Source organism: Scardinius erythrophthalmus (assembly GCF_964197995.2).
Source record: "Scardinius erythrophthalmus genome assembly, chromosome: 12".
NCBI lineage: Eukaryota > Metazoa > Chordata > Actinopteri > Cypriniformes > Leuciscidae > Scardinius > Scardinius erythrophthalmus.
In genome coordinates this window covers 11,125,248-11,153,129 of record NC_138232.1, presented here as the reverse complement: position 1 = coordinate 11,153,129, position 27,882 = coordinate 11,125,248, and the positions used below count along the sequence as shown (strand labels likewise).

The window sequence follows — 27,882 nt, the reverse complement described above, 5'->3', positions numbered from 1 at the left end:
TCAGATCACACAGTGTTTTATTAGTTACTGTTTCTTGTGGGCATTTTACAAGTAATTTCATATTATATGAGTTATTGTTTCTCTGCCAGCTCTCTTTCTCAGAGGGTTCATTCTTCAGCCTCTTTTCCCTGGAAACATATAGAACATATATTTGCATAATCAAAAGATAGATTTTATATACAATGCTTATGCACAAATGAAGTTTATGAATACCAAAGTGCTTGTGCACAAATAATGAAACCAATAAAAGTGTGATATTTACCTTCCCAAATTCACGGCTTTTAGCTCTCAGCTTGTTGACCTGAGACTCAGCAATGTCAGCTCTCTCCTGAGCCTCCTCCAGCTCATGCTGCACCTTCCTGAATCTGGTCAGGTGAGTGTTGGCCTGTTCCTCCTGTCAATGAAACAACACTTGTTTAGGTTCATCATATCCAGAATATTTTGTTGCATATTAAATAGCATATCACTCATCAAAGTCTAAAATCACTCACAGAATCTTCACTCTGTCTCTTGTAGGCCTTGACTTTCAGTTGAAGTTTGTCCACAAGGTCTTGCAGTCTGATAATATTCTTCTTATCTTCTTCATTCTGAGTAAGAGAAAAAAATAAATTAGAAAGTGTCTTGATTTGATCGTTTACCATACCTATATACATATTTTTGTTTGATAAGCACCTGATAAGTCAGTTCCTTCACTCTTCTTTCGTATTTGCGGACTCCTTTAATAGCATCAGCACTGCGTCTCTGTTCCGCTTCAACTTCGCCCTCCAGCTCACGAACCTGAAAAACAGATTAACTGACATTATTCCTGACTTTATGCTTGTGATAAAGTAAGTGAATGTACTGTGTGTAATGTATAGCCACATACTCTGGTCTCCAGTTTCTGGAGCTGCTTCTTTCCACCCTTCATGGCCAGACTCTCAGCCTCATCCAGACGATGCTGCAGGTCTTTGACTGTAACCTCCAGATTCTTCTTCATCCTTTCAAGATGAGCACTCGTGTCCTGCTCTTTCTTCAGCTCCTCTGCCATCATGGCAGCCTGGAATAATTTTGTACTCGGTTACTTTGGTTAATAAGAATATGTTAATAATTAGTAGTCAATGGCAGGTTATAGAATGTCAAAATATGTGCAACTTAGATACTTATCCTGCAAATAGTAGCAAACATTGCTAACTCATCAATGAACATTTTTCACTTACATCAGTTATTGCTTTCTTTGCCTTCTCTTCAGCATTTCGTGATTCCTGGACCACATCTTCCATCTCACCTTGAATCTGAACAAGATCTGCTTCCAGCTTCTTCTTGGTGTTGATAAAACTGGTATTCTGAAGAAAATGTTTTAAAAAAAATAATGTTGTTTAGGAGTTATTCCTTAAAATATTTCTTAAAACAAATCATTCATCTTACTTGGGTGTGTAAGAGAGCCACTCGCTCACTGGCATCCACCAGTTCCTGCTCGGCCACTTTGCGGCCTCTCTCGGTCTGCTCCAGAGCAACTCTCAGCTCCTCAATCTCAGCCTGCATCAGGTTGTTCCTGCGCTCTACCATAGAAACCTGCTCTTTCATGTCCTCTTGAACCCTCAGAGCATCATCAAGGTGCAGTTGAGCATCCTGAAGCAAATAAGAGGCAATTAGATCTTCTGATCTAATTAGTCAGATAAAAAATACATCTTCTGTAATGGAACAAACCTTGAGTTGTCCCTGGACGTTCCTGAGCTGTTTCTGAGCTTCAGCAGCCTGGCGATTTGCATGGCTCAGCTGAATCTCCATTTCATTGAGGTCTCCTTCCATCTTCTTCTTGATTCTCAGGGCATCATTTCGGCTTCTGACTTCAGCATCCAGAGTGCTTTGCATGGAATCAATGATTCTCTGGCTGTTTCGCTTGATCTGTTCAATCTCCTCATCCTTCTCAGCCAATTTCCGATCAATTTCCCCTTTTACTTGGTTCAGCTCAAGCTGAACACGAAGAATCTTGGATTCTTCATGCTCTAGGGTCGCCTGAAAATAAAGATTGTTTGTAGGGTATTGTTTGCTAGAACAGTGGAGATAATGGAAGTGTAAAAAACGTCAAGCCCCATGTGTTACCTCAGCTTCTTCAAGAGCAGCCTGGATTTCAGATTTTTCAATTTCAGCAGTTTTCTTTCCTTTTTCCAGCTCATGAATAGTTTTTCCAGTCTCACCAAGCTGCTCAGTTAAATCTGAGATCTCCTCTGTATGCACGAAGGGACACATGATTAACAAAGTGTTGAAACTTACTATTCTGGAGAAGATCTAACAAGCAAAAGCAAATTTCACTGATAATTCTGCAGTAAACCATTGTACGTACGCTGAAGGTTCTTGTTTTCCCTCTTTAGAGTCTCCAGCTGGTCCAAAGCCTCCTCATAAGAATTCTTCATTTTGAAAAGTTCTGTGCTAAGAGAACGAGCTTCCTTCAGGGATCCTTCCAGCTCTGCCTGACTCTCCTCATACTTCTGCTTCCATTCTGCCAGGACCTTGATGACATCAAAATTGAACATTAGAAACCTATGGTGAGGTGCATCACAAAAATATTATATGTAATTGAAATAATGTTGCTTTACCTTATCAAAGTTCCTTTGTTTCTTGTCAAGGTTGGCAGCCAAAGCATTAGCTCTCTCCACATCAATCATGAGATCCTCAACTTCATTTTGCAGTCGTTGCTTGGTCTTTTCCAAAGAGGCACATTTGGCATTCACAGCCTCAAAGGACTCTTCAGCGTCCTGCAAACGCTGAGCAAGCTTTTTCCTAGGAGCAACAATGAAATATTAGTCATTGCTACTACTTAATTTTCTTTTATGAGAACATTTAAACAGAGGATTTCATTTACTTTGCTTCCTCAAGCTCTTCAGTACGCTGAATGGCATCAGTCTCATATTTGGTTCTCCACTGAGCCACCTCACTGTTGGCCTTTGACATGCTGCGCTGAAGCTCAGATTTAGCCTCCTGTTCTTCCTCGTACTGCTCTCTGAGCATATCACAGTCATGACGGGAAGATTGGACAGCATGTGCCAGGGCATTTTTGGCCTTTAAAACAATAAAAATGTTCCAGAGTTATTCAGTAGGTTCAGTACATAAGTTTATTCATTTAGAAAATGCTAATTCCTCACCTTCACTTCTTCCTCAATGTGCCTCTTCAGCTCTTCAATCTGCTGAGTGTAAGCCTGTTTGCTTCGAGTCAGCTGAGAAACTAAAGCCTCTTTCTCCTCTAACTGACGTCCCATTTCACCTAGAAAGGATTTAATGATGATGGTCAATAAAGATGATGGTCTCAACAATAACTGCAATGTTAAATAGGTGTTTATAGAGAATGTAGCTAATATTATCCCTTCTTTAAACAAAACTACTTACCATTTTCAGTTTGAAGTCTTGCCTTGTAAGCGCTTAGATCATTGATGTGGCGTACATGTTCATCATGCTTTGTCTTAAACTCGCTCAACTGATCTTCCAGTGTACGACACATCTTTTCAAGATTTGTCTGCCAAACACAAAGATTTTTTTTTGATTGATTTTTTTTTTACTCACAATGTGGTGTTTCATGTACAATACTCCATAAATATGTTAATACTTGCCTTTGATTTGGCAACAGCCTCCATACTGCTTGACAAGTCATCAATCTCCATTTTAAGCTCACTTTTCTCTTTTTCTAGCTTCTGTTTCACACGCTGGAGGTTGTCGATCTGCTCTCCCAGCTCTGCCACAGTGTCAGCCTGCTTCTTGCGCAGTGCCGCAGCCGTTGCTTCATGCTGCAAGGTGGACTCCTCCAGATCACGGCGTAGTTTCTGGAACTCAGCCTCGCGTTTCTTGTTCATCTCAATCTGGGCAGAAGTGGCGCCACCTGCTTCTTCAAGCCTCTCGCTGATCTCCTCAAGTTCCCTGGAGAGATCCGAGCGCTGCTTCTCAACCTTAGCACGAGCAGCACGTTCTGCCTCGATTTCTTCCTCTAGCTCCTCAATGCGGGCCTGTGGTAGCAAAACTTTGTTGAGTTACAGTAAATTACTGTTACAGTTAATAAAAATTAAAAATGTAAAAAAAAACAAAAAACAATAGCACTTTTTTTGAGTGACCTGAAGTTCTTTAATCTTCTTCTGGAGCTGAATACCAAGAGATTGCTCATCTTCAATCTTGCTCAGAAATTGACTTGACTCAAAGTCCTTCCTGTTTCGAAAAAAACAACAACAAATGTTTTATGAGTTATAGTTATTCTGAAAGTAAATAAGGGATCTGAATTATAATGTCAAATTGGATAACAAAATGTTATTAGTTCCTCACTTTTTCAGCTTTTCTTCTAGTTGTTGCTTGTCGTTCTCCAGATCCATTATGGATTCTTGGGAAAGTTTTAAATCACCCTCAAGCTTTCTCTTGGCTCTCTCAAGGTCCATACGGAGTTTCTTCTCCTGCTCCAGAGAACCTTCCAGCTGTTCACAGATGTGAAAGATTAGTTGTTGTTTTTTTAACCAAAGTATTACTTCCATGTTTCATGATTTCTACTTCTTGTTGTAACAGTAACTAGACATGTGAGGACTAGTTGCACTAATCTGTTACATTTCAAACTCACGTCATCGACTTGCTGCTCAAGCTTTGCTTTGGCTTTCGTCAGAGTATTGACTTTGTCCTCCTCTGCCTGAAGATCATCAAGAGTCTGTTGATGTGCCTCTTGGAGGGCTTTCTTCTCCTTAGTCAGCTTGACAATAATCTCATCTTGAGATGTCATTTCTTCAGTAAGGTTTTTAACCTAGGAGACAAATTTATTTGAATGACTGCAACCTGAGTAAAAGATCAAGATTACCAGAAGCTTTTTCTCAAGATATTAACCTTGTTTTCAGTGGCATGTTTCTCCTTCTCTACTTTGGCCAAGGTAAGCTCTAAATCATCCATGTCTTTCTTCAGCTCAGAGCACTCGTCCTCTAGTTTTCTCTTCTTGGCTGTCAGTTCAGCATTGATTTCTTCCTCATCCTCTAATCTTTCAGATGTCTCTTTAAGTTTCGCCTCAAGCTGGATCTTGCTTTTGATGAGTCCTTCACATCTCTCCTCAGCATCAGAAAGGTTTTCTGATTCCTGTTGATTAGAACATCATTTGTTGTTATTTTTGTATTTATTATCTTATAAAATTAATTGCTTATTTGTGATCTTTTCAGGAATCTGCTGAAAAACTCACAGATGCCACTTGTAACTGCAGGTCATTTTTCTCCTGCAACAGAGAAACCATTTTTTCCTCCAGCTCCTTCTTCTTGGCAAGTGCCTTTGCTAGATCCTCCTTCATTTTTTCAAAATTCTCTTTCATGGCTGCCATTTCCTTCTCAGTCTCTGCACTCTTCAGGAGAGGCTTGATCTTAAAATACAGCTTCATCCATGGCCAGTGTTTCACATTCATGAATGCACGGATGTTGTACTGGATGCAGAAGATGGACTCTCTGTATTATAGAATTAGAAGAAATGGTGAGATCATCTGTGTGAATATGAAGTGTTACCCCCTACAGAATATTTTTCATGCAAAAACATACCTTCTCTCCATCATTTTGACAAACTCTTTCCTCATAACATATCCTCTGCAAAGTGCTTGAGTCATAGTCACAAGGATAACAAGTTTTTCATCTCGCATCTCCTCAAGGGTTCCCAGCAAACCAGCTTTAAAGAACACCTATCACAAGTAATTGATAAAGCAATTATGCACTATTATTTAATATTTACATAATAAGTCAGGTGGTTTGATAGTGTGTACCTTGGTGTGTCCAAACTTGTACTGGGTATGATCCACATCAATAGAGCCAAGAAGCTTCTCTGAAGCCTTCTTATTGTCAATGAACTGACCCTCAGGGATGACACTAGCATTCAGTACTTTGTATCTAAAGAAAAGACATTCAAAATATCATTTTTTTTAACGCAATATGCAATAATACAGTTTCAGAATCATGTTGAACTGAAATTTGCACCTGGATGACACATTACATGAAGTACTAAGAGAAAACGCCGATCTCATTCAATTTTGTGTACACATGTATTTGTACGTAATATCTGCATATATGTTTCCATTTATTGTATTTATGATAAGATCTTGTTTCCCATGCAAGAGTGGCACATATGTGTGCGAGAATAAGACAACTTGTTTTGTGCAAATTAATAACTGTGGGAACATGCTCCACATTTAGAATAATCCAGATTCACAAACATTAGCATAAGGCTAAGAACAAAGTGTTGTGCGTTTTGCATGAGAACACTTTCTGTGTGCATAAATTGACAAATAGTATTCAATTATTTTAAATAATAAATGAACCCTAATATTCATTAGCATGTTTTAGTTGTCAAAAGACAATTGATATATTATTTAAAGCACATGTACATAGTGGTGACATGTGAAGGCCAAGTATGATAACCCATACTCAGCATTTGTCCTCTGCATTTAACCCATTTACGTTAGTGCACACACATTAGGAGCAGTGAGGAATTAACACACGCACTGCAAACGTGACCCACCCATTAGGATCAGTGGGCAGCCATTATTCTGCGGTGCCCGTGTGAGAGTGATTAGCGATTAGGGAATCTAACCAGCCACCTTTGGATTACCAGTCGGATTCACTAACCATTTAGCCCACGACTGCCCCTCATGTACATATAAATGAAATACCTCTGCTTAAAGTCACCATAGAGGATTCTGCTTGGAAAACCCTTTCTGCAAATTCTGATTCCTTCCAGGACACCATTACAGCGCAACTGGTGAATCACCAGAAAGTTCTCCATAAGACCTAAAAAATTAAAACAGTTACAAAAATAGGTTTTAAGAGAAGTGGTTGTTCCTGTTTATTTTAACATAGAGTCACATCTTTAAATATATCACATGCTTTTCAGTATCCTAACATGGATGTGCAAAAAAATATTGACCTGGAGTCTTTGACTCATTTGGAATCAAGCAACGCACAAAATGAGGATGAGTGCTTCTCAGGTTGGTCATCAGTTTGCCCAAGTTCTCCTGTTGGTTAAAGAATAAACAGATAAGCTATCATCCAGTACACCTTTGATGCAAGGTGTAAAATGGAACCATATCTTTACCCGGAACAAAGCAGACACAGTCTGGAAGGAGCCGCCCTTCTTTTTCCCACCCTTTTTGCCACCAGATTCAGCTGTTGATAAAGCAATATAGTAGAGTAATCTCTGGTAAACAATACCATGTACAGAAATCAAAAAGAAAGTTTATTTCTTAACAAAACTCAAAATAACAAAACTTTTTCTTTTTTCATCCTAAAGTTTCAATTATAAATGTGTGCTTTTGTTTTGCAGACCTTCAGCTGAAGCATGAGCAGCATACAGATGAGCCAACAGTTTCATTGAAGACTTCTGGTACAACTGAACCACAGAGTCATTTAGAGGGTCCTTGTTCTTATCCAGCCAGCCTGTGATGTTGTAATCCACAGTTCCAGCATAGTGCACTAAGGAGAAGTGGGCCTCAGCTTTGCCTTTGGCCGGTTTGGGCTTCTGGAAGGATGGAGTTTTACCAAGATGCTGGTCATGCAGCTTGTTCTTGAAGGTCATGTCTGTTGCTTTGGGGAACATACACTCCTCCTCAAGGATGGAGAAAATACCCATTGGCTGCAAGAAAGAGCACATTTCTTTGAGAAAAGACAAGGGTTCAAACCTTAGAATGTTATGTTAGAAAAACAGAAAGCACTATATGTCCTGAAAGTGAATTCTTTTACCTTCTCAATAAGCTCAATGCAAGCGGCCAAGTCCATACCGAAGTCAATGAACTCCCACTCAATACCTTCCTTCTTGTATTCCTCTTGTTCCAGCACAAACATGTGGTGGTTGAAAAACTGTTGCAGTTTCTCATTGGTGAAATTAATGCACAGCTGCTCCAGGCTGTTATACTGTAATTAATATAAATTCAGCACCCGAACCAAGAAGCAAAACCTAAAGCATCAGATAATCTTATTAACTTACATCAAAGATTTCAAACCCAGCAATGTCAAGCACTCCGATGAAGAACTGTCTCGCCTGCCTGGTGTCCAGCATCTCATTGATTCGGACAACCATCCACAAGAACATTTTCTCATAGACTGACTTGCACAGAGCCATGGCTGAATTATTCACCTAATTTAGAAAAAAAGAATGCTGTTTTATACCATTTCATTTTTATTCATAAAACTTTAGTGGTGTAGCATACTGTACATAAATGATGCATTTTAAAATGCACATACCTGAGGAACAGTTTGACCTTTGGTCACATATTCATTCCCGACCTTCACTCTGGGATAACACAAAGCCTTCAGAAGGTCAGCAGAGTTCAGTCCCATGAGGTAAGCGATTTTATCAGCCACTGGAAGAAATATTTCAAGTAATTACTTATATTTGTCCATATTGTGGCTATATATGGATGTTTCTATAGATGAACTTAGACTGAAATCACACCCTCATTTCCATCAGGCTCAGCCTGCTCCTCCCTCTGCTTCTGCTTGAACTTCATGTTCCCATGATGCATCACAGCTCCTGTCAGCTTGTAGATGCCCATTTTCTCCTCAGCCGTGAAGCCCAGAATATCAATGGCTGTCTGCAAGTCAAAAACAGTCAAATGTGTCTTGTCATTTAGTATACTTAATTATCAATCTATTTGTTGAGACTGTAACTCAAATTTGTTTAATAGCATGTCTGAAATATTTGTATATATTAGCAATATATATCAATGTTAAAGTATTTGTTGCTGATGATGCATCTAAATTAATGTCTAAATTAGCATGTAAATTAACTGACAAGTGGACTTTTTTCTTACATCAGTTGCAATGAACTCTTCTACATCATTGATGCTCTTGACTGTGATCTCACCATGACTGACCATGGGATAGTCGTATGGGTTAGTGGTGATCAGAAGAGCCTCTGTAAGAGAATTATGATTTTTTCTTTAAACGTTATACTGTTCAAAAAAATATCATGGTATCTTTGGAAAAACTGTATTAAATTCAGATTATATATTGAAAAATAATCCTAATGCAAAAATGTCATTTTTTTTTACCCAGCAGTTCTGGCTTATGGCCAGTGCAGAGCTGGTAGAAGATGTGGTAGCTTCTCTCAGCAGACAACTGGAAAGTTACCCTGGACTTTTCCAGCAGATCTACGGATGAGTAACATGATTATTCAAAGGATAAAATGAATGTCTGTAATATCAGTCATTTGAAATTTAAAAGAATAAAGGACTCACAAGTTTCAATGTCAGCTGAGGCCAGCTTTCCAGTTGAGCCAAAATGAATTCGGATGAATTTACCCTGAAGATTTTCAAACAAATAAAAATAAATTAATAAAATTTGTTACAGAATTAAAACACACAGTTGAGTGATGCAGTTGACTCATAACTCACAAAGCGGGAAGAGTTGTCATTCCTCACAGTCTTGGCATTTCCATAGGCTTCCAGCAAGGGGTTGGCTGCAATGATTTGATCCTCAAGCGACCCCTGATGTGTACAGAATGTGGCAGACATACCAGTCAAATAAGTGTCCTACGGATTTGCTCCATCCTCATTATCATATAGACAAACAAATACTATATATACCTGCATTTTTCCAGGCTCTACTTTCTTCTGTCCAGATACAGCGATTGTCGCAAAGTACTGGATGACACGTTTGGTGTTCACAGTCTTTCCTGCACCAGATTCTCCACTGAAAATATGGTACAATATATTATAATCTAATATGTAGTATGAATATATATTGTAATATTAAATAAAAAATATATAATATGTTTCTGCATTCTTATCACACAATACCAATGCTCTGTTTGTGATGAGAATACTTACGTAATCAAGATAGACTGATTCTCACGATCTACAAAAATGTAGAAAGCCATTTATTACATTCAAAATACAAGCATATTTAACGTCTTTTTACAATCATGCCAATATACCTCAGCTGCATTCAAAATAATAAACATTATTTTTCATACCAGTGAGCATGAACTGATAGGCGTTGTCAGAGATGGAGAAGATGTGAGGTGGGGCTTCAATTCTTTTTTTGCCCCTGTAGGCTGTTACGACTCCAGAATCGTACACTGGGAGCCACTTGTAGGGGTTCACAGTGACACAGAACAACCCAGAGTAGGTCTGCAAGAGCGTAATGTTCTTTTACTTACTAGATATAAACATTGCATTGATTTACATGTAAATCTTTACAATGTGTTTGAAACAGATTAACACTATACATTTTTGATTACTTACGTAGATCATCCATGCTGCATAACGCTCTTTGAGGTTGTACAGCACAGTGGGTTCATTGAGGTGGGTCATCATGGCCATGTCCTCGATCTTATCAAACTTGGGGGGATTCATTGGATAAATTTCATCCTCCTTCACTGTGATGGTCTGGAGGGAGAGTCATGTGACTTATGAAATGTTATAATGCAGATGCCTTTTAAATTTATTTGGCAAATATTATCTGAATATCTCTTATACCCACTTTGTTACACAGAGTTTGCACCGTTGCTTTGCCACCCTCCCGACTCTTGAGGACCCCTTTGAGGTACATCTCCTTGGGTTCAGCCACAAAAAAGGCAGTTTTGGCATCAAATGGCATATTTTGAGCTTCCAGTCGTTCCTTCTCTGGCTTGCGAAGGTAAATGGCCGCAGAGCCGAAACACTCCATTTCTGGGTCCCCACTCATGGTGACGTCTAACAGAAAAACAACCAATTATTGGTCATGCAAGTTAGCAGTCGGAAAGAACATTTACATTTATACATGTGTGGCATCACCCTTTAACAGTAGACTGAAGTGTCAAATAACCCAGTACTTCATGTACTTGGTTGATTATCATCATATTTGGTTGATTATCATCGTTGTCACCCGATGTCAATATTTCTACAGTATAGAATCATATAGACTAACATAGCTTCATATTTAGGTAATGTGGTTGAGAAAAACTAAATCTTTTATGTTACAAAAAGAAGTTTAAGTTAAGCATGAATTTTCACAAGCAACATAAGAAAAATCAATTTGTCATAATGTTTAGTAGTTACAGATCTGCCATGTTTACCTTTGTCTTGCCCTAACTCTTAGGATTTGATCTTGATGTTGTAATTCACCACCTCTGTGTATTGTTAAGAAAAACAAAGAATTTGTTGTCGGTTGAAACCGTATATCTTGCCCAAAAGATAAAATAAGAGTCTTAAAATTAGTATAGGAGCACAATGTTATAAAATGTAACAAAAAGCCTAAAATATCATTAAAAAGTAAGTAAAAGAGGAAAAGCCGAGCTGTTTCGTGACTTAGAGTTCAGACACTCACCTTAGCTGTGTAGTTGTGAGCCCTGGGAGGAGTTGGGAAAGCCCTCTTTTATACTTGGGTGCGAGTGTCCTGTCAGCACATTTCGGCATCTCATTTTTGGTCATGAGTCCTGTTTGCCCACTTCCATTTGTCCCCTTCAGCAGCATCACTGTATTATTTTTATCTCTTGAAATGAGAAGTTCCAAGATGGTTTTATCTCTTCAAATTGTTATTGTCTAGAACAGCACTGAGGGGAGCTTTTTTTAGCCCATTTCCAGAGTTTAAATGTGACTCTTATGGTAACTGCTATGAATTACCTGTCATTACTGGTCAGACTTTGCATTGTTATGTATAGAAAAGGATTAAGTCGTAAAACTGAGTTCTAAGAATTTGGAATTATGGGCCTGGAGTGATAATAAATTGTTCCTTTTCAACTTAAACAATTCTGAAGATACAAATAAGGAGAGCAAATGAATAACCATATCCCTATCCTTCTTATGAATATCTGGACATATATGTACGATAATATCTGGCAATAACAAGTCATCCACCTCGTTGTGGAGAAGACATCAAATGTCACTGGTATAAGGTTGCAGGAGCCTTACAAATTTAACGTTACAAAGAAATCATACTTCGATCCCTTCAAGAAACCAGTGAGGATGCCAAATGACCATGCCTTTCCTTACTAAGAACAGCTGAGGCTCCCCAGACCTCTCATGGGGATGAAACAAAGTCCAAGGTGGTGACAAAATCCTTGATGTCAACAAGCCAACTTGAGTCATTGTGTGCTATTAGCTGTGCCTTTCCACAAGAGTGCTGGGAGAATGTCTGAATGGCCTTTTATTCACTTTCAAGATTTACTTATAACTTGAAAATGACTTGTGTTTTATGTATAAATCATTGTACATTCATAAACATCTGACTTCAAACATAGCATTTTCTATTTAAAACATCAAACAGAATGACACTTTTTTGAAATCAGTGGATCAGGATATCTTTAGTATGGTACTCCTCCTCTGTTTGGCTAAATGTAACGTGACATTTCATTTAAAGTATGGGCCTTAAGGTAATTCTTTCCAATGGAAAGGTGATCTCATACTGGCAAAGAGCAGAAAGCTTTAAAAATTGTGAGGCTGTTACTCTTGAGATATAATTGGCTCCATTGAATAAAAATGTGAAACATGATCACCCACCCATAACACTACATTCTTATTTGGACAAAATACAAATATAGCCACTAGTGCAGTCTTAACCCACCAAATGGCAGCATGCTCAGGGGATTTATTGTCTCTTTAACTTCCTGCATTACATTACAAAACACAATCCAAGTGTTTTAGCGTCTGTCAAGAGCCTGCAAGTGTGCAGCATTAAGATTGTGGGTTGGTATAATGGTTCTTGGATGAACCGTAGTGTCAGTTCGTTATGATGCGGCTTCTTTTTTTAGGACTTTGAAATGTAATATAGCATCTTTGCTTATCGTGATTAAAGAGGAGTTCATTGTTCGACGTGCGAGTATGAGGCCACATTTACACTTTCACTGAGCATAGATCTGCTGCTAATGAAGCCTCTATCTCATGGTGGATGCGGTTGGGTTTCTTTGAATACCACAACGGATGAGTATGAATCTTTTTTATATTATCATTAAAAAAATGTTTTTTGATGAAACGGCATGATATCGCAAAGACTTGGTTTGGGGTTCTTTCACTTTTGTGTCGTTCTACAAATCACAGTGTGTAGGACACTTGCTGTTCTCTAATATAATGGTTCAAACCATGGCATAGTAAGCTAAAATCAGACAACAACAACATAATTGTAAGTAAAAAAACAAAAACAAACTTAGCTTCCATAATTTAAAATCTCTCAAATATGGAATAGCGATAAAATTAGTCTTCTATAGATCTGTAAATGAAGATGTATGTATAAATATGCATAAATTGTGTATTTAACTAATTATTTAAATGTCATTTCTGAGACACTACCAGCACAAAACATGACAGTCTGTTTTCCAATTTGCATACTATTTTCATAACCCCTTGTGGAAAGGAAGTTGAGGAGTTTGTAATGATTCTCAGTTTAAGAAATGTGAGTTTGAATCTCCTACAGCTGACTTTTTAATGCATCTTGTCTGCCGTACAGTCTGACAATATTGACAACTGAGATCCTACATCGTGACATGGTCTAAAGCAGAGATTGTGTTCGTAAAGTCTGACAAGCATCAGTCGTAAAGGACTATTATTAAAATAATAGATACTTTAGATGAAATCAACTGAAAATAAAAGAAGACATTAAATCTCTCAAGATCTCAGCAGAGGATGATTAAGCAACTCCAAAAACAGCACTACCAGTTCTTATTGAAAATTAACAGAGGTTTAGAAGTTGATGTTTTATTGAAAACAATTTAATTGGAAGTCACCAGTATGGTGATCATTGTTTGCTTAAATTGAGCTTTTGGCCCTTGACTTTCTAACATTAGTTTTTCTCTGGCTTCTATAGCTATGTTTTTATAAATCACATTTGCTAAAGCAAAAAAGCCAAGAGAAAATGTGATTAGGTGGTTATGTTTTGATAATGACATACCGGTAATCATCATGTAGTGGTCTGATACACTGATCTCATCCAGTGTGTAATATTTTTAATACAGTTCAATTTTACATTAACGCCACTGTGATACTACAACAAAAGATCAAGCAGTGTTGCAAAATCAGTAAAGAAGGATTTAAAAATTATTTAAAAACTTTATTTAAAAATAAAAGTTAATAGTAAGAATTAAAGAAAATAACAATTCAGCTGAAATTCGCAAAATTTGTAGACATATGACAGAAATAAAGTCAAACTGGTTAGTAATAAGTGAAGGTGGTAATGCTGTTTTTGGAGTTGTTTAATCACCCTCTGCTGAGATCTTGAGAGATTTAATGTCTTCTTTTATTTTCAGTTCATTTAATCTAAGGCTGTGGCTGGAAGTCAGTTGTAGTTCTTGTGTTTCTGCCATGCTCGTCGACACACTTCAACCAGCACTTGTCTAAAGCATAACCAAAAAAGGTGCTTCCAATAAATTAAAAAATATATTTTTTTTCCTCTACTTTTTACTTTTGAGATACTTCTTTTACTTCTTTGTTACTCCAGTTTACTCTTGAGATGTGATGGAAATATTGTTGCTCCTGTAGGATCAGGACCATCTCAAGTATGGAGTGGGGCCAAGAACGTGTTAGGGAAAGCGGGGGCCCCCCCTCGGTCGGTTTGTTCATTATCGTTCCTTGGGTTGGGGGCATATATAAAATATACATATATATAGACAGTATATTACATAACAGCGCACTATTTGAAGTCTTACAATTTATTATTTTGAGCCTTTATATTCATTCATTTAAAATCAGCTGTAAGATTCAAACTTACATTTCTTAAACTGAGAACCATTACAAACTACAACTGATTTTCCACAAGGGGTTATGAAAATAGTATGCTAATTGGAATGCAGACTGTCATGTTTTGTGCTGGTAGCGTCTCAGAAATGACATACTACTACATCCAGGATAACCTTGTACGTGGCTTGAGTCATGTGTCTTTCACAAAGAAGGATCTGCCCAATTCCAGCCTTACTGAAGAACCCCCAGATCATCACCAATCCTCCACTAAATTTCACAGTGTGTATGAGATACTGTGGGTTGTAGACCTCTCTAGGGGCCTCATTTATAAAATGTTGTGTAGAAACCATCCTACATTTTTATCTTATGATAATTTATCGACGTGAGTACGCTTCTCTTCCAGATGTGGAATTTATAAATCGCAAATAATCTTGAAATTGTGCGCAGCTGAATGATTTCAGATCTTCGCGTTGTAAACACGGCCTAATTAATGTCATTAACATATAAAAGAGCATCAGTCAACGTCCAAATGCTTTACTTTAGAATGGCGAGTGGCGAGAATTGCTTAGATTTCCAAATACATGTAGTACTCCGACTCTCTGCCACAAGGAAAAGAGCGTTGGCTTGCTTAGACCCTGACGTGGCGCGAAGCAATTTTTCATGTCAAAGACGGTTTTTATAAATATGAACGTTGGCGTGGATTTTAGTGTACGCACACTCTAAAATCACCGTTTATAAATGAGGCCTCAGAATAAGGCAGATCCGTCTTTGTGAAGGACGCATGACTCAAGCCACGTACAAGCTTATCCTGGAAGAAAACTTGCTTCTTTCTGCTCTGACGATGTTCCCTAGCTCAAAGGATTGGGTTTTCCCACAGGACAATGCTTCAGGCCGATAAAGGTGTGAATGGAGGACCAACAAATCAAGACCCTGTCATAGCCGACCCAATCTCCAGACCTGAACCCTACTGAAAACTTGAATGTGATCAAGAGGAAGATGACAACCATAGAAAGTAATAAGAGTAACATCCGCACACTGAGTTTACAGCTCCAAAAACATTTATTATTAAACAGCGCTGTTTATTAATAAATGTTTTTGGAGCTGTAAACTCAGTGTGCAGATGTTACTCTTCTTCTATGGTTGTAATCTTTTTGTCCTACACCTGAGCTCAGGGGCGGTTCTAGGCCCCTTTTAGGGGGGCATCAGCCCCATTTCTGTCGTCTCAGCCCCCCTAAATCTGTAATCACCTATTTGAATGATCAGGCCAGTGATGCTTCCTCAAGAAAGTTTTTTAAGTGGGAATAAAGTGTTTTTAAGTCTTGTCAGTTTAAACATTCAAGTGATTTTAAGCCATTCAAGCACAAGACGCTGGGAAAGCGAACTCAGTACGGTACTGGTGCGTTGTGATAGATTGTTTCTGTGCGGCGTTCACGCACACACCTGAAGCGCGCACTCAGAAATCTGACTGTCAGACAGCACACGAGTACCGGATTGAGCTCTTTCGCATCTTCTTGAGCAAATAAATGATGTCAAAAGGCCCGTTGTGACTAGTACCCACTTAACAGAAAATATCGGATGTGTGTCAATGGCTAGAAGGCTAAACTACATTTGGGATAGAAAGCTAATCGTCAAAGATAGAGATAGAGACCGTGTTTACGCAGCTCATGTGATGGGTTTTGACGCGAACTATTCGCACACGAACTATTCGCTTTTGCGTTAGGCATCCGGTGTGAAAGGGCCTTAAGGTGACATCATTAGATGTTAAATTGACAGCAGAACCTTATCTGTTTCAATATGTTAACCAAACAACATAAGAAAAAGAGATAATTACTCACTGCTTTTAACTAAATAGCTTATGTAGCTTTGTTCTCGTGTATTTATTTGTGCTTTGACTGTTTACTTGTCTTTAATGTTTGAACTTTATATTAGTTAGGCTAGTATTAGTTTTTACTTTGATGTTGGTATTAAAATGTTGGTATCGTAAGGTTACATAGGTCAAAAACAATGAAAGCAATAACTTTATTTATTTATTTATTTAGGTAAGGCCTGTGAATGTTTTGGCAGGGCAAATAATGATCTAATCTAAAAAAAAAAAAACCTTAGTGCCCTGAGTCAATATTTTTGTTGATACATATTCAGTGTTTTTTAGCTAGTTAATAGTGATACTTGTTAATAATAATGATATGATGACAATTTTCTGTTAGTCAAACTATAACCTACATGTGTACCAATTTGAACTGTGGTGCAAATAGACTGGTATCATTGTATAATTTTTTATTTTTTGCATTGACTTAAGTACCAAACTTTCTATGTACCAATTTAAGTACAGATAGGCTGGTACCGGTACCGTTTTGACTTACTATATATTAATATAGTGGTGTCGATTTAAAGATGCACTACTTAGGCAATGGTCCCTTGCTACCGATTCTCACTGAGGGCTAAGTCCCCCTGAGGATGAAATCCTAGAACCGCCCTTGAGCCCAATTAAGGTTTGTGATATACACAACAGTTTTGTATTTTTGATTCCATCAAAAGGAAGATGGTCATCAAACAAAGCCGAGCTGCTTATGCCAAGAGTGGCATATCCCCCAACAGCAATGTGACAGACTGAAAGGGAGCATGCCAAGATGCACGAAAGCTGTAGTTGGAAATCAGGGGTATTCCACAAAATATTGCAAGAGAGAGTAAGTCAACATTTTAAATGAAAGAAAAAACTGCAGCCATTGTTGTTTGGTGGGCAACTTTATTGACCACATAACTCAGACACAGCACAAACTCATATTATATGCTTGTTCATTGCTGTCTCTTCTTGAAGGGTGATATTCACTCTGCAACCTCTTTTCCCTATGGGGGAAAAATAATGCAAGAATCAAATATTCTGGATTTTTGAGTTTAGTTTCAGGTTTTTTGTATATTCAGAAATCAACAAGTTCTGGATAAATAATTTCCAGAAATACCTTTCCAGCCTCACGACTCTTGGCCCGGAGCTTGTTGACCTGAGACTCAGCGATGTCAGCTCTCTCCTGAGCTTCCTCCATCTCATTCTGCACCTTCCTGTATCTGGACAGGTGAGTGCTGGCCTGTTCCTCCTGTAGTGGATTTACCCATGCATCAGTAGTTTATGAAATCATCAAACAAAATAATGTCTTGATATTGATTACATAATACTGTATAATACTGTACTTACAGAATCCTCAGCTTGTCTCTTATACGACTTCACTTTCATCTGCAGTTTGTCCACTAGATCCTGCAGTCTTATTATATTCTTCTTATCCTCTTCAGTCTGTTAAAAAGACTCTGCATTGTAGCTAATGCTGCTCTGTTGACAAACCGTTTCTTTTCAGAGGTCAAGTAAAATAACCTACCTGGTAAGTGAATTCCTTAACTCTTCTCTCATACTTCCGAACTCCTTTTATAGCTTCGGCACCTCTTCTTTGCTCAGCCTCAACCTCACTCTCCAGTTCACGAACCTGAGAATAAGATTCGATTAGATAAAAAAAATTCCAGGATTTCATAACCTTTTTACATATTGTACAAAAGAGTACCCTAGCTTCCAGTTTCTGGAGCTGCTTCTTTCCACCCTTCATGGCCAGACTCTCAGCCTCATCCAGACGGTGTTGCAAGTCTTTGACTGTAATCTCCAGGTTCTTCTTCATCCTTTCAAGATGAGCACTTGTGTCCTGCTCTTTCTTCAGCTCCTCTGCCATCATGGCAGCCTGCAATCACACATGAAATGTGACTACAGCTGTTCTCTGTGTTCAGTGGATGTGATTAATTGGGTTTGACTAGATAAAAAGGGTTGTAATTGTGTGTACATATGGACATTTAGAACATATCAATGTGTATTTTCTTATAAATAGGCACTCACATCAGTAATAGCTTTCTTAGCCTTCTCCTCTGCATTTCTTGCCTCCTGAACAGCATCATCCACTTCACCTTGGACTTGAATGAAATCTGCCTCAAGCTTCTTCTTGGTGTTGATGAGACTGGTGTTCTGTATATTAGAGAGTAAAACGTGGTTTACCAATTGGTGATATTGTCTAAGAGACAGAGGAAATAAGTCAGAAACATTTGAAAACAAACCTGGGAGTGCAAAAGTCCTACACGCTCACTGGAATCCAGCAGTTCCTGCTCGGCCACTTTGCGGCCTCTCTCGGTCTGCTCCAGAGCAACTCTCAGCTCCTCAATCTCAGCCTGCATCAGGCTGTTCCTGCGTTCAACCATAGAAACCTGCTCTCTCATGTCCTCTTGAACCCTCAGAGCATCATCAAGGTGCAGTTGGGCATCCTAATAAAAGATGAATAACTTGTTTCAATAGAATAAGGATTGAAGAGTTTGAGGTTCGGCTTCCATCTGAGGACCAACTACAATTTTTTTAAACAACAAGGTACAAAGAGCTCCACGACTTTACCTTGAGTTGTCCCTGGATGTTCCTGAGCTGTTTCTGAGCTTCAGCAGCCTGGCGATTTGCATGGCTCAGCTGAATCTCCATCTCATTGAGGTCTCCTTCCATTTTCTTCTTGACTCTTAGGGCTTCATTTCTGCTCCTGATCTCAGAGTCTAGAGTACTCTGTATGGAATCAATCACTCTTTGGCTATTCCTTTTTATCTGATCAATCTCCTCATCTTTCTCAGCCAACTTACGATCAATCTCTCCTTTTATTTGGCTTAGCTCAAGCTGGATACGAATAATCTTAGTTTCCTCATGTTCCAGGGTTCCCTAAAGACCAGTAGGACAGCAATAGTCAACAATAGTTAACAATAGTTAAAAAAAGGATCATGGTAGTTATTCAAAAACACAAAGGAGTTACCTCAGCTTCCTCAAGAGCAGTCTGAATTTCTATTTTCTCTGTTTCAACTGTCTTTTTGGCTTTCTCCACCTCATGAATGGTCTTACAAGTTTCACCAAGTTGTTCAGTTAAGTCAGAGATTTCCTCTACAAACAATATAAAAAACAGAGTATTCACATGCAAGCGTGGAAAATTTGTCTCTCTATTGTCTGCACTTTGTATTTGTGAAAAATCTTACGCTGAAGGTTTTTGTTCTCCCTCTTGAGGGTCTCCAGATGATCCAGGGCTTCTTCGTAGGAATTCTTCATCTTAAAAAGCTCTGTACTAAGAGAACGGGCCTCTTTCTGAGCTCCTTCCAGTTCTGCTTGGTTTTCCTCATACTTTTGCTTCCACTCGGCCAGAACCTTTGAAAAAGTAAATAGAATTTGTGATCAAGGACATTATGTTGTTGTACAAAGAGGTTGCAGCTATTAAAACATCCCGTACCTTGTCGAAGTTCCTTTGTTTCTTGTCAAGATTGGCAGCAACAGCATTAGCTCTCTCTACATCAGTCATGAGATCTTCAACTTCAGCCTGCAGTCGCTGCTTGGTTTTCTCCAGAGAAGCACACTTTGAGTTCACAGCCTCAAAGGACTCTTCAGCGTCCTGCAAACGCTGAGCAAGCTTTTTCCTTAGAGCAACAATGAAATATTACTCATTGCTACTACTTAATTTTCTTTTGTGAGAACATTTAAACAAAGGATTTCATTTACTTTGCTTCCTCAAGCTCTTCAGTACGCTGAATGGCATCAGTCTCATATTTGGTTCTCCACTGAGCCACCTCACTGTTGGCCTTTGACATGCTGCGCTGAAGCTCAGATTTAGCCTCCTGTTCTTCCTCGTACTGCTCTCTGAGCAGATCACAGTCATGACGGGAAGATTGGACAGCATGTGCCAGGGCATTCTTTGCCTGAAAAGCAACAAACAAAGCATTATTTGCTAATGTTCCCCTACTTGCTACTAGATGCTTCCAAAAAGGTAAACAGTTACCTTGGTTTCTTCCTCAATGTGCCTCTTAAACTCTTCAATCTGTTGAGTGAAAGCTTGCTTGCCTCGAGTCAACTGAGTAACAAGAGCCTCTTTTTCCTCTAGCAGACGGCTGAATTCACCTTTTAAAAAGACAGAACATTTCCATGAATCCTTGAAAATGTAGGAAATACCTTCAGTTTGGAGTTCGTATTCAAACATACCATTCTCAGTTGCTAGTCTTGCTCTTTGTGTACTTAAATCATTTAGTTGACGCATTGCTTCATCATTTTTGCTCTTAAGTTCACTCAGTTGATCTTCTAGAGTACGGCACATCTTCTCCAAGTTACCCTGAGAGGAAAAATTGCTATAAGTATGACTCTTATATTAAAAAAGCAATATTCAGGAAAAACAATTGTCATGCCTTTGATTTGGCAACAGTCTCCATATTGCTTGACAGATCATCAATCTCCATTTTGTATTCGCTTTTCTCTTTTTCTAGCTTCTGTTTCACACGCTGGAGGTTGTCGATCTGTTCTCCCAGCTCTGCCACAGTGTCAGCCTGCTTCTTGCGCAGTGCCGCAGCCGTTGCTTCATGCTGCAAGGTGGACTCCTCCAGATCACGGCGTAGTCTCTGGAACTCAGCCTCGCGTTTCTTGTTCATCTCAATCTGGGCAGAAGTGGCGCCACCTGCTTCTTCAAGCCTCTCGCTGATGTCCTCAAGTTCCCTGGAGAGATCCGAGCGCTGCTTCTCAACCTTAGCACGAGCAGCACGTTCTGCCTCGATTTCTTCCTCCAGCTCCTCAATGCGGGCCTGAAATAAATGGTGGTAATGATGATGATGATATGATTGTAAAGCGCTTTGGGTGTACAGTAGTACATATGAAAGCGCTATATAAATGTCTCATTCATTCATTCATTCATATATTGAGAAGTGACCTGGAGTTCCTTGATCTTCTTTTGATGTTGAATACTTATAGACTGTTCATCCTCAATCTTGCTTAGAAATTGACTTATCTCAAAGTCCTTCCTATGGGAAATAATTGTAACAGATGTATATGATTTACATACCATCAAAAATGTTATTCTCTTCAAAACATTTCATTTAAAAGTTAAAGTCTTACTTCTTTATCTTCTCATCTGATTGTTGCTTGTCATTTTCCAGATCCATAACTGATTCTTGGGTTAGTTTCAGGTCACCCTCAAGCTTTCTCTTGGCTCTCTCAAGGTCCATACGGAGTTTCCGTTCTTGCTCCAGAGAACCTTCCAGCTGTTAAGTAAGATTGCAATATTGCTTTGCCTGGAAGTCATCCATATCTAAACTTAAACCTAAAATAAACCAATATATTGCAGTAAACATTGTAACTTACATCATCCACTTGTTGTTCAAGTTTGGCTTTAGCTTTCGTCAGAGTATTGACTTTGTCCTCCTCTGCCTGCAGATCATCCAAAATTTGCTGATGTGCCTCTTGTAGGGCTTTCTTCTCTTTGGTTAATTTTGCAATGCCTTCATCCAGTGAGGACATCTCCTCTGTCAGATTTTTCACCTAATAAAGAAATTTTGTGAAATTGTTAGAGTCACATCAGCTCAGACACTTGCTGGGAAATATGAGTTGAGAAAGTGAACCTTGTTTTCGGTGGCATGTTTCTCCTTCTCTACTTTGGCCAAGGTAAGCTCTAAATCATCCATGTCTTTCTTCAGCTCAGAGCACTCGTCCTCTAGTTTTCTCTTCTTGGCTGTCAGTTCAGCATTGATTTCTTCCTCATCCTCTAATCTTTCAGATGTCTCTTTAAGTTTCGCCTCAAACTGGATCTTGCTTTTGATGAGTCCTTCACATCTCTCCTCAGCATCAGAAAGGTTTTCTGATTCCTGTTGATTAGAACATCATTTGTTGTTATTTTTGTATTTATTATCTTATAAAATTAATTGCTTATTTGTGATCTTTTCAGGAATCTGCTGAAAAACTCACAGATGCCACTTGTAACTGCAAGTCATTTTTCTCCTGCAACAGAGAAACCATTTTTTCCTCCAGCTCCTTCTTCTTGCCAAGTGCCTTTGCTAGATCCTCCTTCATTTTTTCAAAATTCTCTTTCATGGCTACCATTTCCTTCTCAGTCTCTGCACTCTTCAGGAGAGGCTTGATCTTAAAATACAGCTTCATCCATGGCCAGTGTTTCACATTCATGAATGAGCGGATGTTGTACTGGATGCTGAAGATAGACTCTCTGTATAATCAGAAGAAATGGTCAAATGCTGCATATGAATATGAAGGTTTACCCCCTACCATATACTTCTTAAAGCAAAACCATACCTCCTCTCCATCATTTTGACAAAATATTTCCTCATAACAAATCCGCGACAAAGAGCCTGCGTCATGGTAACCAGCGTAGCTAGTTTTTCATCTCGCAGCTCCTCAAGGGTTCCCAGAAGACCAGCTTTGAAGAACACCTATCACAAATAATTGAGCAATTATTATGAACTATTATCTAATATTGTCATTTACATAATAAGTCAGGTGGTTTGAGAGTGTGTACCTTGGTGTGTCCAAACTTGTACTGGGTATGATCCACATCAATAGAGCCAAGAAGCTTCTCTGAAGCCTTCTTATTGTCCATGAAATGACCCTCGGGGATGACACTAGCATTCAGTACTTTGTATCTGAAACAGAAGTGATTTCATTACATTTCAGTTGAATTTCCATCTGAAGTACCCTTGCACCACAAATGCAAGTGTCATTGTAAAATACAGGGATTTCCTGTACCTCAAACAGTAGAGCGTTGGCGCTTGCAACGCCAAGGTCATGGGTTAGAACTGATAAGACTGTAAATGTGTACCTTGAAATGCAATGTAAGTCGCTTTGGATAAATGCGTCTGCCAAATGCATAAATGTAAATGTAAAATGTAAAAAAAAAAAATCCAAGTGCATGATGTCCACAAATGGCATGTACAATATGTAAAATACCTCTGCTTAAAGTCACCATAGAGGATTCTGCTTGGGAAACCTTTCCTACATATTCTGATTCCTTCCAGTACACCATTACAGCGCAACTGGTGAATCACCAGAAAGTTCTCCATAAGACCTGGAAAATTATACAATGGGATAGATTTAATCTTAAAGTTTAAAACATCAATATTCTTAAACAGGATTCAGAGTATTTTTATTACAGCTAAACAGAGGTGATATTGTTATACTAAGCACTATTTATTATTGGAATAAATAACAATACTTACCAGGTGTTTTTGATTCATTTGGAATCAGGCAGCGCACAAAATGGGGATGTGTGCTCCTCAAATTGGTCATCAGCTTTCCCAAGTTCTCCTGTAAAATTGTGTCCAAAATATGTTAAAATACTTGACCAGTATACAAGTACATACACTCACTGGCCACTTTACTAGGTATTAGGAGATTCTCATCATGGATGTACAGCCGACAAATATGCAGCAACTGTGTGATGCTATCATGTTAATATGGGTAACAATATCTGAGGATTGTTTCCAGCAATTAAAGAATTAAGGCAGTTCTGAAGGCAAAAGAGGGTCCAATCCAGTACTTACAAGAAGTAGCTGTGGCCGGTGAGTGTATATAACTAATATAAGCATTTTTAGAACACACATAAACATAATTAACATAATAAAAACTTACTCTAAACATAGCAGACACTGTCTGAAAGGAACCACCCTTTTTCTTGCCAGCCTTTTTGCCTGCTGCCTCTGTACAGTACAAATATTATTGATAATAAAAAAAATGTTTTAAATGCATAATATTTATACTCAAATATATATGCAGTAATGTTTTGCAGACCTTCAGTAGAAGCATGAGCAGCATACAGATGAGACAGAAGTTTTAATGAAGCCTTCTGATACAACTGAACCACAGAGTCATTTAGAGGGTCCTTGTTCTTATCCAGCCAGCCTGTGATGTTGTAATCCACAGTTCCAGCATAGTGCATCAAGGAGAAGTGGGCCTCAGCTTTGCCTTTGGCCGGTTTGGGCTTCTGGAAGGATGGAGTTTTACCAAGATGCTGGTCATGCAGCTTGTTCTTGAAGGTCATGTCTGTTGCTTTGGGGAACATACACTCCTCCTCAAGGATGGAGAAAATACCCATTGGCTGCAAGAAAGAGCACATTTCTTTGAGAAAAGACAAGGGTTCAAACCTTAGAATGTTATGTTAGAAAAACAGAAAGCACTATATGTCCTGAAAGTGAATTCTTTTACCTTCTCAATAAGCTCAATGCAAGCGGCCAAGTCCATACCGAAGTCAATGAACTCCCACTCAATACCTTCCTTCTTGTATTCCTCTTGTTCCAGCACAAACATGTGGTGGTTGAAAAACTGTTGCAGTTTCTCATTGGTGAAATTAATGCACAGCTGCTCCAGGCTGTTATACTGTAATTAATATAAATTCAGCACCCGAACCAAGAAGCAAAACCTAAAGCATCAGATAATCTTATTAACTTACATCAAAGATTTCAAACCCAGCAATGTCAAGCACTCCGATGAAGAACTGTCTCGCCTGCCTGGTGTCCAGCATCTCATTGATTCGGACAACCATCCACAAGAACATTTTCTCATAGACTGACTTGCACAGAGCCATGGCTGAATTATTCACCTAATTTAGAGAAAAAGAATGCTGTTTTATACCATTTCATTTTTATTCATAAAAATTTAGTGATGTAGCATACTGTACATAAATGATGCATTTTTAAATGCACATACCTGAGGAACAGTTTGACCTTTGGTCACATATTCATTCCCGACCTTCACTCTGGGATAACACAAAGCCTTCAGAAGGTCAGCAGAGTTCAGTCCCATGAGGTAAGCGATTTTATCAGCCACTGGAAGAAATATTTCAAGTAAATTACTTATATTTGTCCATATTGTGGCTATATATGGATGTTTCTATAGATGAACTTAGATTGAAATCACACCCTCATTTCCATCAGGCTCAGCCTGCTCCTCCCTCTGCTTCTGCTTGAACTTCATGTTCCCATGATGCATCACTGCTCCTGTCAGCTTGTAGATGCCCATTTTCTCCTCAGCCGTGAAGCCCAGAATATCAATGGCTGTCTGCAAGTCAAAAACAATTAAATGTGTATATAACATATTTAACAAAGTGTATCGAAGAGTATACATTCATATGATTATGCATAAAATGTTAAGTGCTCAAACATTTGGCTTCCTCTTACATCAGTTGCAACAAACTCTTCCACATCATCGATGCTCTTGACTGTAATCTGACCATGACTGATCATGGGATAATCGTATGGGTTAGTGGTGATCAGAAGAGCCTCTGCAAAGAGATTTTTTTTTTTTTTTTAAAGGACTTTATACTGCTAAAAAATATCACAATATCTGTTCTTGCAGTCTTTGGAAAAACTGTATTAAATTCGAATCATATATTGAAAAATATGATCCTAATGTAAGAATGTCCAGTTTTTTACCCAGCAGTTCTGGCTTATGGCCAGTGCAGAGCTGGTAGAAGATGTGGTAGCTTCTCTCAGCAGACAACTGGTAAGTTACCCTGGACTTTTCCAGCAGATCTACGGATCAGTAATATAATTATCAAAAGAATAAAATGAATGTTTACATTAATCAACTGAATTGTGAAAGAATGAAGGACTCACAAGTTTCAATATCAGCTGAGGCCAGTTTTCCAGTGGTGGCAAAATGAATTCTGATAAATTTACCCTGGAGATTTTACCAGAGGTAAGATTAATTAGATAACAATTTTCCATTACAGAATCAAATCACACAGTTGAGCGATGCAGTTGACTCATAACTCACAAAGCGGGAAGAGTTGTCATTCCTCACAGTCTTGGCATTTCCATAGGCTTCCAGCAAGGGGTTGGCTGCAATGATTTGATCCTCAAGCGACCCCTGATGTGTACAGAATGTGGCAGACATACCAGTCAAATAAGTGTCCTACGGATTTGCTCCATCCTCATTATCATATAGACAAACAAATACTATATATACCTGCATTTTTCCAGGCTCTACTTTCTTCTGTCCAGATACAGCGATTGTCGCAAAGTACTGGATGACACGTTTGGTGTTCACAGTCTTTCCTGCACCAGATTCTCCACTGAAAATAAAATAATGCAACATAAAATGACTCCAGTTTCTTTGATGCTATATTTAATTACAAGATTGAAAAATTTGAAAAATATTCACGTGATCAAGATCGACTGATTGTCACGATCTACAGAGAGTGAGAGACATTTGATTTTACCAAACAAAGTATATATGGATAAAAAAAATCATAATCTATTTTCTTCCACTAGCTCATACCAGTGAGCATGAACTGATAGGCGTTGTCAGAGATGGAGAAGATGTGAGGTGGGGCTTCAATTCTTTTTTTGCCCCTGTAGCCTGACACGACTCCAGAATCGTACACTGGGAGCCACTTGTAGGGGTTCACAGTGACGCAGAACAACCCGGAGTAGGTCTGCAAGAGAGGTTGGTAAAACTCAGTTGCAACTTTCAATTACACAGACATTTTAGTTGAAGTAAAACAGTATAACAAGTACTCTTCATTATACTTACGTAGATCATCCATGCTGCATAACGCTCTTTGAGGTTGTACAGCACAGTGGGTTCACTGAGGTGGGTCATCATGGCCATGTCCTCGATCTTATCAAACTTGGGGGGATTCATTGGGTGAATTTCATCCTCTTTCACTGTGATGGTCTTTAAAAAAAAAGGGGGAAAAAGGCAAATGATAAACCGCTGAGAGGCCGAAGACGTTTTTTCAGAAGGCAACCTCCTGAGCTTAATATGAAACCCAGAAAAAAGACTAAATTCAGATTATATTGCTTTTAGCTGCAAACCTCTCAACTTACTTTGCCGCACAGAGTTTTGACAGTGGCTTTGCCACTCTCTTTGCTGATTAGCACTCCTTTGAGGTACATCTCTTGTGGTTCAGTCACAAAGTAAGCTGTCTTTGCATCAAACGGTGCGTTCTGAGCCTCAATTCTCTCCCTCTCTGGCTTCCGGAGGAAAATAGCCGCCGGGCCAAAGCACTCCAACTCATTCCCACTCATGGTTGCCCTTTATTGGACAGAAAGACTAAACATTAAAGAGTTACATTAAGCCAGTAACTGAAATAGTAAGCGGTTCAACATAAAAAAAAAAAAAAAAAGATTAATATTAGAATAATGTAAAGGAATTTTGCTTTATGGGGTCAAATAGTAGATTTTACCTCCTTTCCAGTCAGTAGAAGTGATGAGAAAAATCTAAAAAAAAAAGACAATCCTTCAGTACGCACATCTTAGCAGGTTTATTTATGCACACAGAATGGATGTAATTGACTTCTTAAACTTTTAGGATTTAGACTCTTGAATTTGATCAATGTTTTTAGTTCGACTCACCTACTCGAAGTCAGCCTCAGTAAATAGATTCACACTCAACTTCTTGTTTTATAGAGCACAACATGTTGAGTCAGCAAAACGGTCCCTCTCTATTTGGTGCTTGGACT

General features: G+C 38.7%; 1 protein-coding gene across 1 annotated transcript; it reads right to left on the bottom strand.

The window, feature by feature from the left end:
• On the bottom strand, positions 1-27,716 carry myhb (myosin, heavy chain b). Its single transcript, XM_081379719.1, is given in 79 exon segments — positions 1-128; positions 263-394; positions 492-587; positions 673-777; positions 866-1,036; positions 1,197-1,322; positions 1,405-1,608; positions 1,687-1,995; positions 2,083-2,207; positions 2,324-2,489; positions 2,577-2,760; positions 2,843-3,039; positions 3,123-3,241; positions 3,364-3,490; positions 3,585-3,974; positions 4,080-4,170; positions 4,285-4,430; positions 4,571-4,747; positions 4,828-5,070; positions 5,171-5,426; positions 5,517-5,653; positions 5,735-5,858; positions 6,638-6,755; positions 6,892-6,979; positions 7,060-7,130; positions 7,290-7,596; positions 7,704-7,874; positions 7,948-8,097; positions 8,205-8,323; positions 8,416-8,554; positions 8,774-8,877; positions 9,014-9,112; positions 9,200-9,263; positions 9,356-9,493; positions 9,497-9,653; positions 9,791-9,818; positions 9,937-10,093; positions 10,208-10,351; positions 10,446-10,657; positions 17,583-17,700; positions 17,799-17,894; positions 17,977-18,081; positions 18,157-18,327; positions 18,480-18,605; positions 18,695-18,898; positions 19,023-19,331; positions 19,423-19,547; positions 19,640-19,805; positions 19,888-20,071; positions 20,154-20,350; positions 20,431-20,549; positions 20,631-20,757; positions 20,831-21,220; positions 21,346-21,436; positions 21,531-21,676; positions 21,777-21,953; positions 22,034-22,276; positions 22,377-22,632; positions 22,719-22,855; positions 22,942-23,065; positions 23,370-23,487; positions 23,639-23,726; positions 24,051-24,118; positions 24,210-24,516; positions 24,624-24,794; positions 24,868-25,017; positions 25,125-25,243; positions 25,337-25,519; positions 25,522-25,549; positions 25,553-25,698; positions 25,850-25,948; positions 26,033-26,096; positions 26,193-26,285; positions 26,385-26,490; positions 26,580-26,607; positions 26,697-26,853; positions 26,952-27,095; positions 27,248-27,455; positions 27,607-27,716. Coding segments are annotated over 78 exon segments (11,793 nt in total). The 5' UTR covers positions 27,449-27,455; positions 27,607-27,716; the 3' UTR covers positions 1-107.
• Between the last annotated feature and the right edge of the window lie 166 nt (positions 27,717-27,882).